At 44.1% G+C, this 18,135-nt stretch overlaps 1 protein-coding gene across 1 annotated transcript in view; it reads left to right on the plus strand.

The window, feature by feature from the left end:
- The window catches only part of naalad2 (N-acetylated alpha-linked acidic dipeptidase 2), a 232,795-nt gene extending 228,118 nt beyond the window's left edge, over positions 1 to 4,677 (plus strand). Inside the window, exon 19 of the mRNA XM_038818871.1 lies at positions 4,003 to 4,677. Coding sequence (XP_038674799.1) covers positions 4,003 to 4,189 — 187 coding nt within the window. The 3' untranslated portion in view covers positions 4,190 to 4,677. The remainder of the gene's footprint in view (positions 1 to 4,002) is intronic.
- Positions 4,678 to 18,135: the final 13,458 nt, after the last annotated feature.

The raw sequence follows: 18,135 nt of genomic DNA on the forward strand, positions 1-18,135 counted from the left end.
CATATCTTCACTTTTCATTTATGTTTTTACTTCCTGCTTTATTCCTTTTAGTATTACTGGGCCTATTCACTGAGCTCCACTCAGTCACTGTATCCTGTACTGTGGCCCTTTTTGATTTTTGACTATGGCTTCTCTGCCTTACACTTTCCCCCTGACTGCATTTTGTTTCTGGCCCCGTTTTACTTCCCTCCGACTTCCTGCATCAGTTCCCATCCCCCTGCCACATTAGTTTAAACCCTCCCCAACAGCAAGAGCAAGAACCATCACAACTAACCCCTTGGACCCACACTCCACCTCCTAAAATATTACAACTATATGAGAAGCAACCAACCAACAGCCAAGCGGGCCCCTTTCAAATGCCAAGATGAAAAAGAATAAGTATAATTACTGGACACAACCTTCAGACTTTTCCTCAATCTTCACCTCTCTGGATGTGGACCTACCCACATTGGATTCCCCATGACACCCACAAGGGTGGTGTCCCTGTCCAAGAAGCAACACGATACTGACCACAATACTGAGCCTGGCCTAGCCCAGTACCACCACAAAGGAAAATGAAAGATTGGAGAACTGGCTCCAAGGGCTCCCATGACACCCTCCAAAGCTTGTAGTTAAGCCCGTTTGGTCCCATGCAGGATGCAACGCCAACCACCCCTCCCCCGTCAAACCATCCAAGACACACCACACCCTAACAGGAGAAGGGGGGAAAAAACACTCTTGGGAGGGACCAAGACACCACCTACCACCAAATACCTTTATTCAGACTATCCTCACTCAGGAATTCCGACAGCAGTTAGAACAGTAAGAGAGGGAGACCCATTTCAGGAGAAACAGCCCATAAAGGGGAGTCTAACAAACCCCAGTGCTCAACACGATAATACAGAGTCTGCTTGACACAGACAAAGAAAAAGGCACAGCCAAAAATTATTAGCTCTCGCGGGGGGGGGGGGGGGGGGGGGGGGGGGGGGGAGAAACCCTCCTCGAACATAGTGAGGACAGGACTAGTCAAACCTTCTATCCCTCCTCCCACTCGGCTCGGTTCACCTTCCACCCAAGGAATCATGAATATTAAATCAAGATAACCAGTGGTGTAGGAAATTGAACCCAAATAACTCACTTCCCTGCAAACAAAGAAGTTGATAACATAATTATCAGGGAGCAAAGTCCAGGAGAACAACCAAGATATGAGGCAGTTATCAGGATAAAGACTTCTCCACTGGTGCATGTAGAAGGCAGAAATCAAAGATAAAGCAGGATCAAAGTTGGCAAGCACTCTTCAGAAACTAAAGATTCCGATGACCAAAGCACAAAACCTCGTTGCATCCAACGTGCCGTTTCACCCATACCCAAACGGCAAACAACCCAGGCTCTATCTTGGGGAGGAAGATCCGGTGGGCTCCTCCACCCCCAATCCCTCAACCAACATCAGGAACGGGACAACATAGGGCCAGGGGTTGGAAGGCCACACCACGCCTCGATTCAGGATTAAATGTGCTCCCTCAATTCACCAAAGACAATGCCCTCTCCGTTATAAGAACCTCTTTGTGCATCTCCAGATCCTCCATACAAGTGCCTCACAACACTTGAAATTGGGCTTTGATGTCTTGTTCCGCAGAGCTGAGACATTCGCTAGCAGCCATTGTCCATCAGAACACAGGGAGGAAATCCTCCCCAAAAACACCTGTGCCACTAATGAGATGACCTCAACTTCTTCCAGCCGCCAGGAATGAAAAGGATTTAAGTATTTTCTCTCGGCTCAATAATGCTGAAATATTGACCAACAAATCTTGGGACATTGTTTGGTATGCCAAAAAAAGACACAAAAAGAAATGTGCAAACAGATTTTTTAAAAGGTTAAAAGACGAGAAGAGCTGGAGCTCATGAAAACACAGCCACTCCCATGCTCACATCGTGTATCATAGAATGACACCCCTCTTTGTTCTTTTGGGAAATCTGCTTTCTACAGTTACCTGCCTTGTGGTCAGCTATTTCTGGCTCTAACTTAGAACCAACTCAAAAGTTTTTTCTGTAAAGGGCGACCCCTTGTTGCTAAACGACAGTCTAGTTTTTCTTTAAACCCTGTTTGCTTTCATGCCGTAAACCCTGATTACCGTACAAGCATCTGCGACCAACTGAAATCATTAACCCTTTCCAATACAGAAACACAAAACCAACTTGCATAAAGCTTTACCTTATTTCTAATACCCAGGGATACAAATATAAATTAGTTAAAACTGCCTCTTCAGGACATTTTAAACAACTCTTCATTCATAAAGCTAGACTCTTCCAAGGCCGTGGTGTATTGTCCCATGGACCTTATCATGATTCTAAAAGGCTTTGTGCAGTTTCAGGTGTACTTTCTCATGAGAGAGTAGCTCCAAATTTATGCAGTGATTATACATTAGTATTTATTAGAAATACTGGGCTGTCATTTATGATTGTTGATCCATTAATTATAACTCGATTGAGATTCATTACTTTTATAATCATGTTTCATGACAGATCACTATTAACATAGTTCTTTGATCAATACATGTAGTTAACACAGGGTACAAAATAGCTTCTTCAGCCATGCTAGTGTTAAAAAGGCTTTGTTCACCTTGTTATTACAGTGAGTAAATGGTCAATTTGAAATACAATTCACTTCCCCTGTGAAGAGCCATAAAAACTCCAAACAAACATCACTCTTTAAAAAATAAATAAATGGCAGCTGAACAGATGATGCTTTCCCCTATCCTTCACACCTCAATCACTGACCAGGAGGAGACTACCCCAATATTTAAGATACTTATTCCAATTACACTTGCCTACAAGTGAAACAACAGCTGCACTTAACCAAGCGAATGCTGAACAACAATGACATGTCACCTTTAAATATAGTAAAACGTCTCAAGGTGCTTCGCAGAAGCATTGCCAAACAAAATTGGAGACCATGCAGCCTAAGGAGATATCAGAACTTGATCAAGACTTGGGTTTTAATGTGTGTTTTAAAGACGGTGAGAGGGGTGGAGAGGCATGAGGCCTTGACTGCTAAAGGCAACGGCTGTCAATGCAGCTAATACAATAAACTGATAACACTGCTGAACCTCATCCCCACTGCAGCAATCAACAGGCTCTGTGCTCAATGAAATGGCAGACTCTCATTTTAAATCTCCCAATGGGTTCAGTAAGAGAGTATCATGAAGTACAATCATCCCCACAACAATCATGGTTGGAGCAAATGGCAATCAAAATGAGAGCCTATGATTGGTGCTGGGGAAATACAGGCAGTATGAGGGTCAGCATTTTGGAGACACAATACAAGTGTTGCCTTCAGGCCCAGAACAGCAGTGATCACAGGCCATGTAACAATTCCTCCACCCACCGCTGTTCGCAGGCCAACATTCAAGCCAAGATCAACAAAGCTGCCTTTGAATCGTAGAGTCTCCACCCCAACCCCGATCTGCATTACTGCCACATAATCAGGTGAAGAAACCTGAATGAGTTTATGAAAATATCATGCATCAAAATTTCCAAAAATTCTGCCAATGGGTTTCTGCCTCTGAGATTCATATGTGGGGGAAGAGTAAGATGAAAACAATGCTGTGGAAGTAAAATACTGTGTATGTATTTTGCTAGGAGTCTAATGACAACCAGCATTGGTTACCACCACCCTCAGTCTCCCACCTACTTTTATAAATTGAGATGTCATGCACTCACAACAGCTCGCGAAGCTCCATAAAGGAGGAAACCTAATCATTTCATCCTGATTTCTTTTCATGTGGGAGTGGTGAACCTGGAAACTTTCCACTCCAACAATGGATCTCCGTGATACAGCAGTTACTTTATTTTAAAAGGGCCTAATTTATTAAGCCCTCTTATCATGTCAATGTCTATCCTGACAAATTAATTTTGCTAAGCGGCTGGATTAACCAGTCATGACTCGTGTGTTTGAATGCTTATGTTTAATATCATTCAAGGAAGTGCGGCATTGACATTTTTTATTTCCTTTTTCTCCCATAGGCACATCATTTATGCTCCCAGTGCTCATAATAAGTATGCGGGAGAATCTTTTCCAGGAATCTATGATGCATTGTTTGACATAGCAAATGCTGCAGATGAGCGTAAAGCCTGGCAAGAGGTGAAAGAGCAGATTGCTGTTGCATCCTTTACAGTGCAGGCGTCTGCTGGGACATTACTGGAAGTGTAATTTTATTTGGTTTTATGCTTTTAAGAGGTTGGATCAGGAGTTAATGATGTGATATTAAGGCCATCTGAACATGAATAATCATTTAGGAAATAGGAATAGATCTGTCTGAGCTCAGATTTGAGCAAAATCTGCACATTGTTTTTCAGTTTTATACTATAATCCGCCCTACAGCTATGCTAGTTAGAATGTTTTATTTTTGATGGATCTGTATTAAAACCTGCAGTCGTCAATTTGTCATCCCCAAGATGTTCCAGACCACAAGTGAGATTTTACACATTAAATAGAGATACAGAAACAACACAAAAACCCTGTTCAGTTCATATACCAACTGGAGAAACCACTGATAATGTTTATGAAGTTATTGATGAATCATAGGATCCCTACAGTGCAGAAGGAGGCCATTCAATCCATTGAATCTGCACTGACCTTCCAAAAGTGCACCCTACCTGGGCCCAATCCCCAGCCCTATCCCTGTAACCCCACCTAACATTTGGATACTTAGGGGAAACTTTACATGGCCAATCCACCTAACCTACACATCTTTGGACTGTGGGTGGAAACCGGAGCACCCAGAGGAAACACACGGGGAGAATGTGCAAACTCCAAATGGAACATTCACCAAAAGTAGCCAAAAAATAATCAAGTAGTAAGTTAACGGTTTATAAAAAATAGTAGCATCAATTTTGATAACTGCCATTGTTTGGTATCAATTTCATGTTTTCATTCACCCACCAAAAACCCTCAAGGAACTTGACCCCAATCCCAGACAAGTCAGCCCACTTGATTGGTAACTCATGTGCCAACTTATAATATTCACTCCCTCCACTACCGGCACACAGTAGCAGCAGTGTGTAACATATACAACAGTCACTGCAGGAACTGGTCAAACCTTCTTAAACTGTATCATCCTTGCACAGGAGGAGGTCCTGTTTGCCCTATGCAGTGCCTCACTCCATACTCCCCAATTGAACTCCCCTCCCAATTTCCCTTCCCATTTTTCCTTGATCTTCACCACTCGCTCGCCTCCCTGCTCCCCCAGCCACTTGTACATATCCCCAATTCTTCCCTCCCCTTCCACACCCGGAAGTAGCAGTCGCTCCAGCAGGGTGTATCCGAGCAACCTAGAGAACACCCCCCTCCCAGACCTTCAAAGTCCCTAACCTGCAGATACCTGAACTCACTTCCCCATGGCAGCCACAGCTTCTCCTTTAGCTCCTCCAGACTGGCGAACCCTTCCTCCAAATAGGATCCCTCACCTTGGCCAGCCCCACTTCCCTCCACCTACTGTATACACTATCCATCCCCCCCCCCACCCCGGCTCAAAACCATGATTCTCGCACAGCGGCGTTAGCACCAACATCCCTTCCACCAACAATGCCTCCTGAACTGATTCCATATCTTCACCATGGACTGTACCATCAAGTTCCCTGTACACCTACTCGGAGCCATTAGCAATGCCGCCGTCACCATAGCCCTCAAACTAGACGCCTTACAAGATTCCTCTTCGATCCTAACCCACTCTATCGTTTCTGCTTCCCACCATCGCCGCACCTTACCCGCATTTGCCGCCCCATAATAATGAAGCAGATTCAGCAACAGCAACTTCTCCTGTTGCCTCTGTAGCAGGGGCCTCTAAGCCCTCGGCACCTTCCTCACCCATACAAAGTCGAAATGAACATGTCCAATTTCCGAAGAATGGCCTTTGGTGTAAAGATCGGGAGAGCCTGAAAAATAAACAAGAATCTCGGCAGAATATTCATTTTCACCACTTGGACCCTCCCTGCCAATGTCAACTGCAGTGTATACCACCTCTTAAGATCCTCCCTGGCTTTCTCCATCAACTTCGTTAAGTTCCACTCATGGAGCCCCGCCCATTCCCTTGCTACCCGAATCATCAAATACCTAAACATATCCCTCGCTACCGTGAATGGCATCCCCCCTAAATTTGCCCGCCGTCCCAGCTCATTCACTGGGAAAACCTCGCTTTTCCTTACATTAAGTTTGTACCCTGAGAACCCTCCAAACCTCCCCAGCAGGATGGGCAACATGTACTGGCCTAGCCAGTGACACTTGCATCCCATGAAATAACTTACAAAATGAATTCAGTGAAGTAAAATACAAGTGATCTTATAAATCTGAAAGCATATACGTGGGCGGCATGGTAGCACAGTGATTAGCACTGTTGCTTCACAGCGCCAGGGACCCTGTTTCGATTCCTGCTTGGGTCACTGTCTGTACGGAATCTGCACGTTCTCCCAGTGTCTGGTGGGTTTCCTCCGGGAGCTCCGGCTTCCTCCCACAAGCCCCAAAAGACGTGCTGTTAGGTGAATTGAACATTCTGAATTCTCCATCAGTGTACCCGAACAGGTGCCGGAGTGTGGTGACTAGGGATCTTTCACAGGATTTTCACAGTAACTTCATTGCAGTGCTGATTTAAGCCTACTTGTGACAATAATGAAGATTATTATCTAAAATGTAAGAATTACTAAGAACTTTGGGCTCTTTTAGCAATGTGACTTTTAACAAAGTGCTTTAATATTTCACAGTATTAAAATTTAGTATTCTAATTCTGCAACTCAAAGCTTCAGAGTCTTCATGCATAACATCTTCTTATAATTCACCAGCCACATCATTTACATATAATTTTTAAATATTGGTATTTCATTCACATTTTGAGGCCATCTAATTTATTTTTGGACTGTGCAGATGTTTTAGGTGTGCAGTCCCAGCAGCACGAGGTTCCATTGGTGACCACTGCTGGGACTGAAAAGGCCAGTCCTTGAAGAAGAGGAGGTTCTGGAGGTAGACTGAAGGTAAGTTGGGGGTATTGGCAGGGCCTGGTTGGCAGGCTCCAGTTCGTGAGTTGGGGAGGAGGGCTAATGGGGCAATATACCCTGGGGTGCCTGCAATGTATACAGGGGACCTCCAAAGAAGTTTCCACTGCTTACCTGATACCAGCCGACTCAGTCAAAGCTACTGGGCTACCCGCTTAATGTAGGCCTTCGCTCCCATAAAAAAGGATGGGACGGGTGGGAACGTGTGAAGCCGAGCTCGTGCTGCATTTTACCAGCCCCCCCCAGTCTTAAAGCATGCCAATGAGCGTCTGTAAAATCCAACAAACTGCTCAAGATTTTTTTCCATGTGCCATGCTAACACAGTTTAGAGGAAATATTAACCATATTATCTTCTTCCATGTAGTGTATGTAATTTATATCAATTTTTGAACGTGTCTTGGTTACAGTAATTCGTATTCACTGTACAATAGTTAATTAAGAGAATCAAAGAGGGAAAATGCTGGAAAACCTCAGCAGCGCCTATTGAGAGGGAAGAGAGAGGTGTAATGTTTCAAATCCATATGTTATCCAAACCCCCGTAACCTGCATATCTTTGGACTGGGAGGAACCCGGAGCACCTGGAGGAAACCAAATGGACACGAGAAGAATGTACAAACTCCGCACAGTCGCTTGAGGTCAGAATCAAACCCAGGTCGAGGCAAGTTTTTTTACACAGAGGGTGGTGGGTGCCTGGAACTCGTTGCCGGAGGAGGTGGTGGAAGCAGGGATGATAGTGACGATTAAGGGGCACCTTGACAAATACATGAATAGGATGGGAATAGAGGGATACGGACCCCGGAAGTGTAGTAGATTTTAGTTTAGACGGGCAGCATAGCCGGCGCAGGCTTGGAGGGCTAAAGGACCTGTTCCTGTGCTGTACTTTTCTTTGTTCTTTGACACCTTCAGAGCTAAAGAGAGGGAGAAATGTGTTGGATTATATATTGTGTAAGAGAGGATGGAGTAGCTGAAGTTGAGTAGGTCAATGATTGGTGGGAGCTACGAGAGATTGCAACAAAGATGTGTATGTCACAAGACAGAAGAAACGTTAATGCCAAGAAGGTGCTCATTGTGGCATAAAGTAAGATAGAAGAATGTGTTAATGGAGAATGATGTGGAGATGCCGGCGTTGGACTGGGGTGAGCACAGTAAGAAGTCTTATAACACCAGGTTAAAGTCCAACAGGTTTGTTTCAAGTCACTAGCTTTTGGAGCACTGCTCCTTCCTCAGGCTCCTTCACCTGAAAGTGCTCCGAAAGCTAGTGATTTGAAACAAACCAGTTGGACTTTAACATGGTGTTGTAAGACCTCCTAATGGAGAATGAAGGTCAGTGCTCTGAAAGAAAAACGTAAGAACAAGTGACAGATGCCCCAGTGGAGGAGGGAAAAGGGGACTGCATTGGGACAAAAATGTTTTGGATATTAAAAAAATGATCCAGATTTTAGAGAAAAGTTACAGACTAAAGTTGTTGAACTCAATGTGTGTCCTAAGGGCTGTAACATGCCCAGTCAGAAGATGAGGTGTTGCTTCTCCAATTTGCATTGGGCTTCACCGGAGCATTGCAGCAGGCCTGGAACAGACATGTGGGCAGGAGAGCAAGATGCCGAGTTGAAATGAGAAGCAGCAGGAAGGATGGGGTCATGCTGCAAAAAAAGAGAATGCTGATTTTCAGTTGATTAAAATAGTGACCAAACAATGTGCTTTTCTTTAATTTATAATGATAGGTTTAAATGAGTCCACATTTGCTTTCAAAGTGCCTCAAAGGGGAACTGAAAAATTAAAGTTAAGACTTCATTGTGCTGAAACACTCATTAATGATAAAGTTTGAGTTTCTTAAATTATGATTTTAAACAAAGTATAATTGCTCTATGGCTTTATTACTTCTCTAAAAGTGTAGAATTTATATTTAGTGTCTCATATATGGTTTTCAGAACGTTCCATGTTAATTTAATGGAGATAACTCCAGATTCTGATTAATGTTTGAGAATATTTAATAGTGGGGAAAGAATACAAATAACAACTGTTCCACACAATCTAAAAATGTTATAATTTTAAATGTAGGTGAAATGTAGGCGAGTTTGAGAACCTTGTAAAATAGATGAGTTTTTTTTCTAATTTGTTATTGATTTGATTCAAACACCAAAGAAACCATGCATGGCACGGTAATACAGTGGCTTGCTAGGGACCCAGGTTCAATTCCAGCTTGGCTCATTGTCTGTGTGAAGTCAGCACGTTCTCCCCATGTCTGCGTGGGTTTCCTCCCGGTGCTTTGGATTCCTCCCACAAGTCCCGAAAGATGTGCTTGTTAGGTGAATTGGACATTCTGAATTCTTCCTCAGTATACCCAAACAGGTGCTGTTGTTTAATGACTAGGGGATTTCCACAGTAACTTCATTCAGTCCTTTCTAGATACCCTGGAAACAACCTATTTCTAAATACAGGTAAAAACTGAAGATTCTGGGAATACCCAACAAATTAGTCAGGCTGCACATTGAATATTAGTGCAAGCCTACTTGTGAATCTAATAAATATTATTATTGTGCTGTGAATCTTTTTTAAAATATATTTTTATTCTCCTCCTTTGCCACATTTTCTCCCAAATTTACACCCAACAATAAACAATAATCAGTAACGAATGCAATGTCAATCCCCCATATCAATAACAATGATCCCATCCTCCCATCAAACCCCCAAATATTAGCCCGCATGTTAACATAAACAAATGACAAAAAGGAATCCGGAATCACCCATAGTCATCATTAGCACATACAGTACCCCTCCCCACAACCCTCCCAGCAACCTCCTAATTGTAGAAACCTCCATCCTTCCCCTCAGCTCAAATTTGATCTTCTCAAGAGTCAAGAATTCCAGCAGGTCCCCCTGCCACACCAGGGCACAGAGTGGAGAGGTTGATCTCCACCCTAACAGGATCGGCCTTCGGGCGATCAACGAGGCAAAGGCTACAACATCTGCCTCCGCATCCGTTTCTAACCCCGACTGGTCCGACACCCTGAATATGGCCTACCGAGGGCCTGGGTCCAGTTTCACGTGCACCACTTTAGAGATTAGCCGTGAATCAATCTTAACTAAACACTGAATTTCCAACAGCATCTGGTCAAGCCACTGTCAACCCAGAAATTAGGAATTAAGGGTTCTGTTCTGGGATCACTTCTCAACCATTTTGATATAGGGCTAGAGCGAGTGGGACCAGTATTTTGACGGTACAAAAATAAAAGACCTATAAACTAATTCTATGATTCAGAATCAATTGTGAGGGAATGTTGATAATAGAGGAATGGGTGTTCAAAAAAAGCAGCTGATGATCAAATGGAATATGAATTGGTATGTTTTAGAACATAGAACATACAGTGCAGAAAGAGGCCATTCGGCCCATCGAGTCTGCACCAACCCACTTAAGCCCTCATTTCCACCCTATCCCCGTAACCCAATAACCCCTCCTGACCTTTTTGGACACTAAGGGCAATTTAGTATGGCCAATCCACCTAACCTGCACATCTTTGGACTGTGGGAGGAAACCTGAGCACCCGGAGGAAACCCACGCAGATACGGGGAGGATGTGCAGACTCCGCACAGACAGTAGCCCAGCGGGGACTCAAACCTGGGACCCTGGCGCTGTGAAGCCACAGTGTTAGCCACTTGTGCTACCGTGCTGCCCAAAAGTATCCATTGGAATGGGAGAAAGCTGGGTGATGTGATAGGCAGAGAAATGTTTGGGTTCAGGGCTACAAAGCAACACTTTTATGGACAGAAGTGGATCAAAAATAAAAGTCAGAAAAAGGAATCCACACCTGAAGCGTCATTCCGATTGTTCTCTCCACGATTACAGCCTGACTAACTTGTCAGATATTACTAGAATTTTCAGTTTTTACCTGTTGTTAGAAATAGGCAGTTTCCAGTTGCTGGGTAAGTAGAACGGACTGGATGAAGCTGCACGTTTAAATGTCAGTAATCTATAACGACAGCAGGAAAAAAAGTTGTATTCTAAGATTTAGACTGTTTAGAGTTGGTGATTGAAGCAGAAATGGTCACCGCAATTCAGGCAAATTTTGTATTTACACAACATTTCAGAGTTCATAAGCTTTACCGAGAAAACTTTACACAGAAAATGATATTTTCTATGTTTGAAATGCCAGTTAGTAATCCCAGATCATCCAGTCAGCATTAGAACATAGAACATAGAACGATACAGCGCAGTACAGGCCCTTCGGCCCTCAATGTTGCACCGACATGGAAAAAACTAAAGGCCATCTAACCTACACTATGCCCTTATCATCCATATGCTTATCCAATAAACTTTTAAATGCCCTCAATGTTGGCGAGTTCACTACTGTTGCAGGTAGGGCATTCCACGGCCTCACCACTCTTTGCGTAAAAAACCCACCTCTGACCTCTGTCCTATATCTATTACCCCTCAATTTAAGGCTATGTCCCCTCGTGCTAGCCACCTCCATCCGCGGGGGAAGGCTCTCGCTGTCCACCCTATCTAACCCTCTGATCATTTTGTATGCCTCTATTAGGTCACCTCTTAACCTTCTTCTCTCTAATGAAAACAACCTCAAGTCCATCAGCCTTTCCTCATAAGATTTTCCCTCCATACCAGGCAACATCCTGGTAAATCTCCTCTGCACCTGTTCCAAAGCTTCCACGTCCTTCCTATAATGATGCGACCAGAACTGTACGCAATACTCCAAATGCGGCCGTACTAGAGTTTTGTACAACTGCAACATGACCTCATGGCTCCGGAACTCAATCCCTCTACCAATAAAGGCCATCACACCATAGGCCTTCTTCACAACCCTATCAACCTGGGTGGCAATTTTCAGGGATCTATGTACATGGACACCGAGATCCCTCTGCTCATCCACACTACCAAGAATTTTACCATTAGCCAAATATTCCTTATTCCTGTTATTCTTTCCAAAGTGAATCACCTCACACTTCTCCACATTAAACTCCATTTGCCACCTCTCAGCCCAGCTCTGCAGCTTATCTATGTCCCTCTGTAACCTGCAACATCCTTCCGCACTGTCTACAACTCCACCGACTTTAGTGTCGTCTGCAAATTTACTTACCCATCCTTCTGCGCCCTCCTCTAGGTCATTTATAAAAATGACAAACAGCAACGGCCCCAGAACAGATCCTTGTGGTACGCCACTCGTAACTGAACTCCATTCTGAACATTTGCCATCAACCACCACTCTCTGTCTTCTTTCAACTAGCCAATTTCTGATCCACATCTCTAAATCACCCTCAATCCCCAGCCTCCGTATTTTCTGCAATAGCCGACCGTGGGGAACCTTATCAAACGCTTTACTGAAATCCATATACACCACATCAACTGCTCTACCCTCGTCCACCTGTTCAGTCACCTTCTCAAAGAACTCGATAAGGTTTGTGAGGCATGATCTACCCTTCACAAAACCATGCTGACTGTCCCTAATCATATTATTCCTATCTAGATGATTATAAATCGTATCTTTTATAATCCTCTCCAAGACTTTACCCACCACAGACGTTAGGCTCACCGGCCTATAGTTACCGGAGTTATCTCTACTCCCCTTCTTGAACAAAGGGACCACATTTGCTATCCTCCAGTCCTCTGGCACTATTCCTGTAGCCAATGATGACCTAAAAATCAAAGCCAAAGGCTCAGCAATCTCTTCCCTGGCTCCCCGGAGAATCCTAGGATAAATCCCATCAGGCCCCGGGGACTTATCTATTTTCACCTTGTCCAGAATTGCCAACACTTCTTCCCTACGCACCTCAATGCCATCTATTCTAATAGCCTGGGTCTCAGCATTCTCCTCCACAATATTATCTTTTTCCTGAGTGAATACTGACGAAAAGTATTCATTTAGTATCTCGCTTATCTCCTCAGCCTCCACACACAACTTCCCACCACTGTCCTTGACTGGCCCTACTCTTACCCTAGTCATTCTTTTATTCCTGACATACCTATAGAAAGCTTTTGGGTTTTCCTTGATCCTGCCTGCCAAAGACTTCTCATGTCCCCTCCTTGCTCGTCTTAGCTCTCTCATTAGATCCTTCCTCGCTTCCCTGTAACTATCAAGCGCCCCAACTGAAACTTCACGCCTCATCTTCACATAGGCCTCTTTTTTCCTCTTAACAAGAGATTCCACTTCTTTGGTAAACCACGGTTCCCTCGCTCTACCCTTCCCTCCCTGTCTGACTGGTACGTACTGATCAAGAACACGCAATAGCTGTTCCTTGAACAAGCTCCACATATCCAGTGTTCCCAACCCTTGCAGCCTACTTCTCCAACCTACACATCCTAAGTCATGTCTAATGGCATCATAATTGCCCTTCCCCCAGCTATAACTCTTGCCCTGCGGGGTATACTTATCCCTTTCCATCACTAATGTAAAGGTCACCGAATTGTGGTCACTGTCTCCAAAGTGTTCACCTACCTCCAGATCTAACACCTGGCCTGGTTCATTACCCAAAACCAAATCCAAAGTGGCCTCACCTCTTGTTGGCCTGTCAACATATTGTGTCAGAAAACCCTCCTGCACACATTGTACAAAGAACGACCCATCCAATGTACTCGAACTATATCTTTTCCAGTCAATATTAGGAAAGTTAAAGTCTCCCATAACAACTACCATGTTACTTTCGCTCTTTTCCAGAATCACCTTCGCCATCCTTTCCTCTACATCTCTAGAACTATTAGGTGGCCTATAGAAAACTCCCAGCAGTGTGACCTCTCCTTTCCTGTTTCTAACCTCAGCCCATACTACCTCGGAAGAAGAGTCCCCATCTTGCATCCTTTCTGCCACCGTAATACTGTCCTTGACTAGCAGCGCCACACCTCCCCCTCTTTTGCCCCCTTCTCTGACCTTACTAAAGCACCTAAACCCCGGAACCTGCAACAACCATTCCTGTCCCTGCTCTATCCATGTCTCTGAAATGGCCACAACATCGAAGTCTCAGGTACCAACCCATGCTGCCAGTTCCCCTACCTTATTTCGTATACTCCTGGAATTGAAATAGACACACTTCAAACCACCGACCTGAACACTGCCGCTCTCCTGCGAAGTCAAATCTGTGCTCCTGACCTCTCTACTCTCAATCTCTCGCACCCCAAAACTACAATCCAGGTTCCCATGCCCCTGCTGAATTAGTTTAAAAAACCCCCCCCAAAGAGTACTAACAAATCTCCCCCCCAGGATATTGGTGCCCCTTAGGTTCAGATGTAGACCATCCTGTCTATAGAGGTCCCACCTTCCCCAGAAAGAGCCCCAGTTATCCAGAAATCTGAATCCCTACCGCCTGCACCATCCCTGTAGCCTCGTGTTTAATTGCTCTCTCTCCCTATTCCTCGTCTCACTATCACGTGGCACGGGCAACAACCCAGAGATAACAACTCTGTTTGTTCTCGCTCTGAGCTTCCATCCTAGCTCCCTAAAGGCCTGCCTGACATCCTTGTCCCCTTTCCTACCTATGTCGTTAGTGCCAATGTGGACTACAACTTGGGGCTGCTCCCCCTCCCCCTTAAGGACCCGAAAAACACGATCCGAGGCATCACTTACCCTTGCACCTGGGAGGCAACATACCAAACGTGAGTCTCTCTCGCTCCCACAAATTCTCCTATCTGTGCCCCTGACTATTGAGTCCCCAATTACTAATGCTCTGCTCCTCTCCCCCCTTCCCTTCTGAGCAACAGGGACAGACTCCGTGCTAGAGTCCCGTACCCCATGGCTTACCCCTGGTAAGTCGTCCCCCCCACAAGTATCCAAAATGGTATACTTGTTACTCAGGGGAACTCAGAGGAGGATGCATCCGATACTGACTGCTAATTAATTTGCTCATTTATCATCTTTGTCACCTTTGACAAAGAGTCATCGGACTCCAAACATTAGCTCTTTTATCTCCCTACAGATGCTGCCAGACTTGCTGAGATTTTCCAGCATTTTCCCTTTTGTTTCAGATTCCAGCATCCGCAGTAATTTGCTTTTAATTTATGACCCGATAGGAGCCAGGGGAGGGGGCTGAACATTGTCAGAAGTAGGGAGGTGAGCATTGCTGGTGCTGTAGGTTCTGCAGTGCTTGGACACTCAAGCTGATGTACTTATTCTCCCGAGCAGGTTTTACACCTGTTACGAGAAGCTCCAAGTAAAAAACAGGATTGGGTCTAGGGCAAGCAGCCCAAGCCTCCTCACCCAACCTTGCATCTACCACTGATAATGCCACTGGCAGTGTTGCATGTTTTGGAGTACATTTTCAAATTCTGCGGTCCGTATGATATCGGAAGTGATTCAAACACAATAGCAATACACCATTGTTCACCTGAAGTGCAAAATATAGTGAGAAAAGTTGTCAATAGCACCATCAACTGTTCTGTTTTGGATATATGAATATACAAAACAGAGGCAGAAGTAAGCCATTCGTCAATAAAATAATGACTGATTCATTTGTATTTCACATTCCCCATTTGCCGAACAAGAATATATATCACCATTTTTAAAATAATGACCTGGCCTCCACAGCCTTCTGAGGCAATGTTCTAGAGTGACACTACACTCTGAGAAAAAACGCTTTCTAATCTCGACTAAAATGACAAACCTTAATTTTAAAACAGGTCCCCCTAATTCTGCACTCACTCACAAGATGATCTTTTCCACCTTATTGAGACCAGCCAGAATATTATATGCCTCAATCAAATCACCGCTCACTCTTCTCAACTCAAGAAAACAAGTCCAGTCTGCCCAATCTTTCCTCATAAATCAACTTGCTCATTCCAGGTATCGATCCAGTAAACCTCTGTACTACCTCCAAAGCATTGAAATCCTTCCTTAAATAAGACCAAATCTGCACACAGTATTCAGACATGATCTCACCAACGCTCTGTATTACCGAAGCATAATATCCTTAAATTTATGTTCAATTCCTCTCATAATAAAGGATAAGATTCTTTCTACCTCTTGATTTACAGCTAATGTTTTTATATCTAGTATAATGAGGACAGTAGCAACTTATCTGTTCATTTCATTTGCTATTTCCTTATTTACTATTAACTCCCCAATATCATTCTCTAGGGAACCAACACTCACCACTATATATTTTTTTAAATACCTGTAGAAATTCTTGCTATTTCCTGCTAGCTTCCTCTCATACTCTAGTTTCTTTCTGATGATTAACCTTTTAGTTATTCTCTGCCATTCTGTCCAATGATCTGGCCGCCACTTATCCTTGTGCAGTTGTATGTTGTTTTTTCCTTCGGTTTGCCACTTTCCTCAACTTCTTTAGTTAACTTTGAATGGTAGATCCTCCCTTTAAAGATTTTCTTTATAGTAGGAATATACTTAATCTGAGTATTCTGAAATATCCTCGTAAATGTCCACTACTGCTTCACTATTGACCTGGCCTCTCGTCTGGTATCCCAGTTCACTTCTGCTGACTCAGTGTTCATGTCCACATAGTCGCCTTTATTTAACACTACTAGTCTAAATATTAGTTTTGAATCCACTCTTCCTCTTTCAAATTGGATTTGAAATTCAATCAAATTGTGGTTGCTGCTATCTAGGGGTGCCTTACTCTGAGATCTTTAATTAATTTAACATTACACAAGACCAAGTCTGATATAACTTGCTCTCTGGTTGGTTCCAGGATGTACTGCTCTAAGAAACTATCTCAAAATCATTCCATCAGCTCTTCATCCAGGCGACTGCCAACCTGATTTTTCCAATTCATATGTAATTAAAATCACCCATGATTATTGCTGTCTCTTTATCACAAGATCAATATTTCTTCTTGTATATTTTGTCCTAAATTGATGTTACTGTTAGGGGCCTGTAGACCACTCCCACTATGACTTTTTCCCCCTGACTATTCCTCACCTCTACCCAAACTGGGTAGGCTGTTTAGCACAGAGGGGATGTTTAGCACAGAGCTAAATCGCTGGCTTTAAAAGCAGACAAGCAGGCCAGCAGCATGGTTCGATTCCCGTAACAGCCTCCCCGAACAGGCGCCGGAATGTGGCGACTAGGAGCTTTTCACAGTAACTTCATTGAAGCCTACTCGTGACAATAAGCGATTTTCATTTTTCATTTTCAACTGATTCTTCATCCAGATTTCCTAACAAGGTCATTTCTAACTATTACACCAATACGATCCTTAACTAAGAGCGCTGCCCTTCCACCTTTACCTAGCTTCCTATTCTTCTTGAGTGTCATACACTGCTCGATATTCAGGGTACAATCCTTATGATCCTGCAGCCACATCTCCACAAGGGCAATCAGATCAAATTTATTTACTTCAATGTATGTTGTTAGTTTGTTTACTTTATGAATACTACACGCATTCAGATAGAGCCTTTGGTTTTGTCTTTGTTATCTTTGTAGCACCTAGTCTCGAGTGCTATTGTATTTGTTGTACCTGTAAAACTTTAGATACTTCAACCTGTATTTTAATCAAGGTTTTACTTAAGTGTCTTTTCAAAAAAATGTATTTTATTGAGGCATTTATATATTAACACAATGGACAGAAACACCACCCCAAACCAGCCAACATGGCTGTCCATAATCAGCTGAACAGAAATACGTCACTGACCTACCTCACCCCCCCCCCCCCCCCCCCCCCCCCCCCCCCACCCCTGCTGACAGCTTACCATTTCCCGAAGAAGTCGATAAACGGCTGCCACCTATCTCTGGGAAAACCCTTCCACAGAGCCCCTCAAGGCGAACTTAATTTTCTCTCACCTGCGAAAACCTGCCAAATCACTCACCCACACCCCGGGCTGCCAGGGAGGCAAAGGCCAAGACATCAGCCTCTCTCGCCCCCTGGACTTCCGGGTCTTCCGGCACACCAAAGATCGCTACCTCTGGACTCGGGACCACCTTTGCTTTCAGGACCTCAGACCTAACATCAGTAAGCCCCTGCCAGAATCAGCCAAGCTTTAGATATGCCCAGAACATGTGGACATGGTTTGCAGGCCCACCCGCACAGCGCCCACACACCTGTCTTCCACCCCTCCAAGAATCCTGCTCATCCTGGCCAAAGTCATTTATGCCCTGGCATTCTGCCAATGAGACCTCGGGAGGGAGTCTCAGCACCGAATGGTCCGGCTGCTGACTA

The sequence above is a fragment of the Scyliorhinus canicula genome, chromosome 14 (genome assembly GCF_902713615.1).
Source record: "Scyliorhinus canicula chromosome 14, sScyCan1.1, whole genome shotgun sequence".
NCBI classification, from domain to species: domain Eukaryota; kingdom Metazoa; phylum Chordata; class Chondrichthyes; order Carcharhiniformes; family Scyliorhinidae; genus Scyliorhinus; species Scyliorhinus canicula.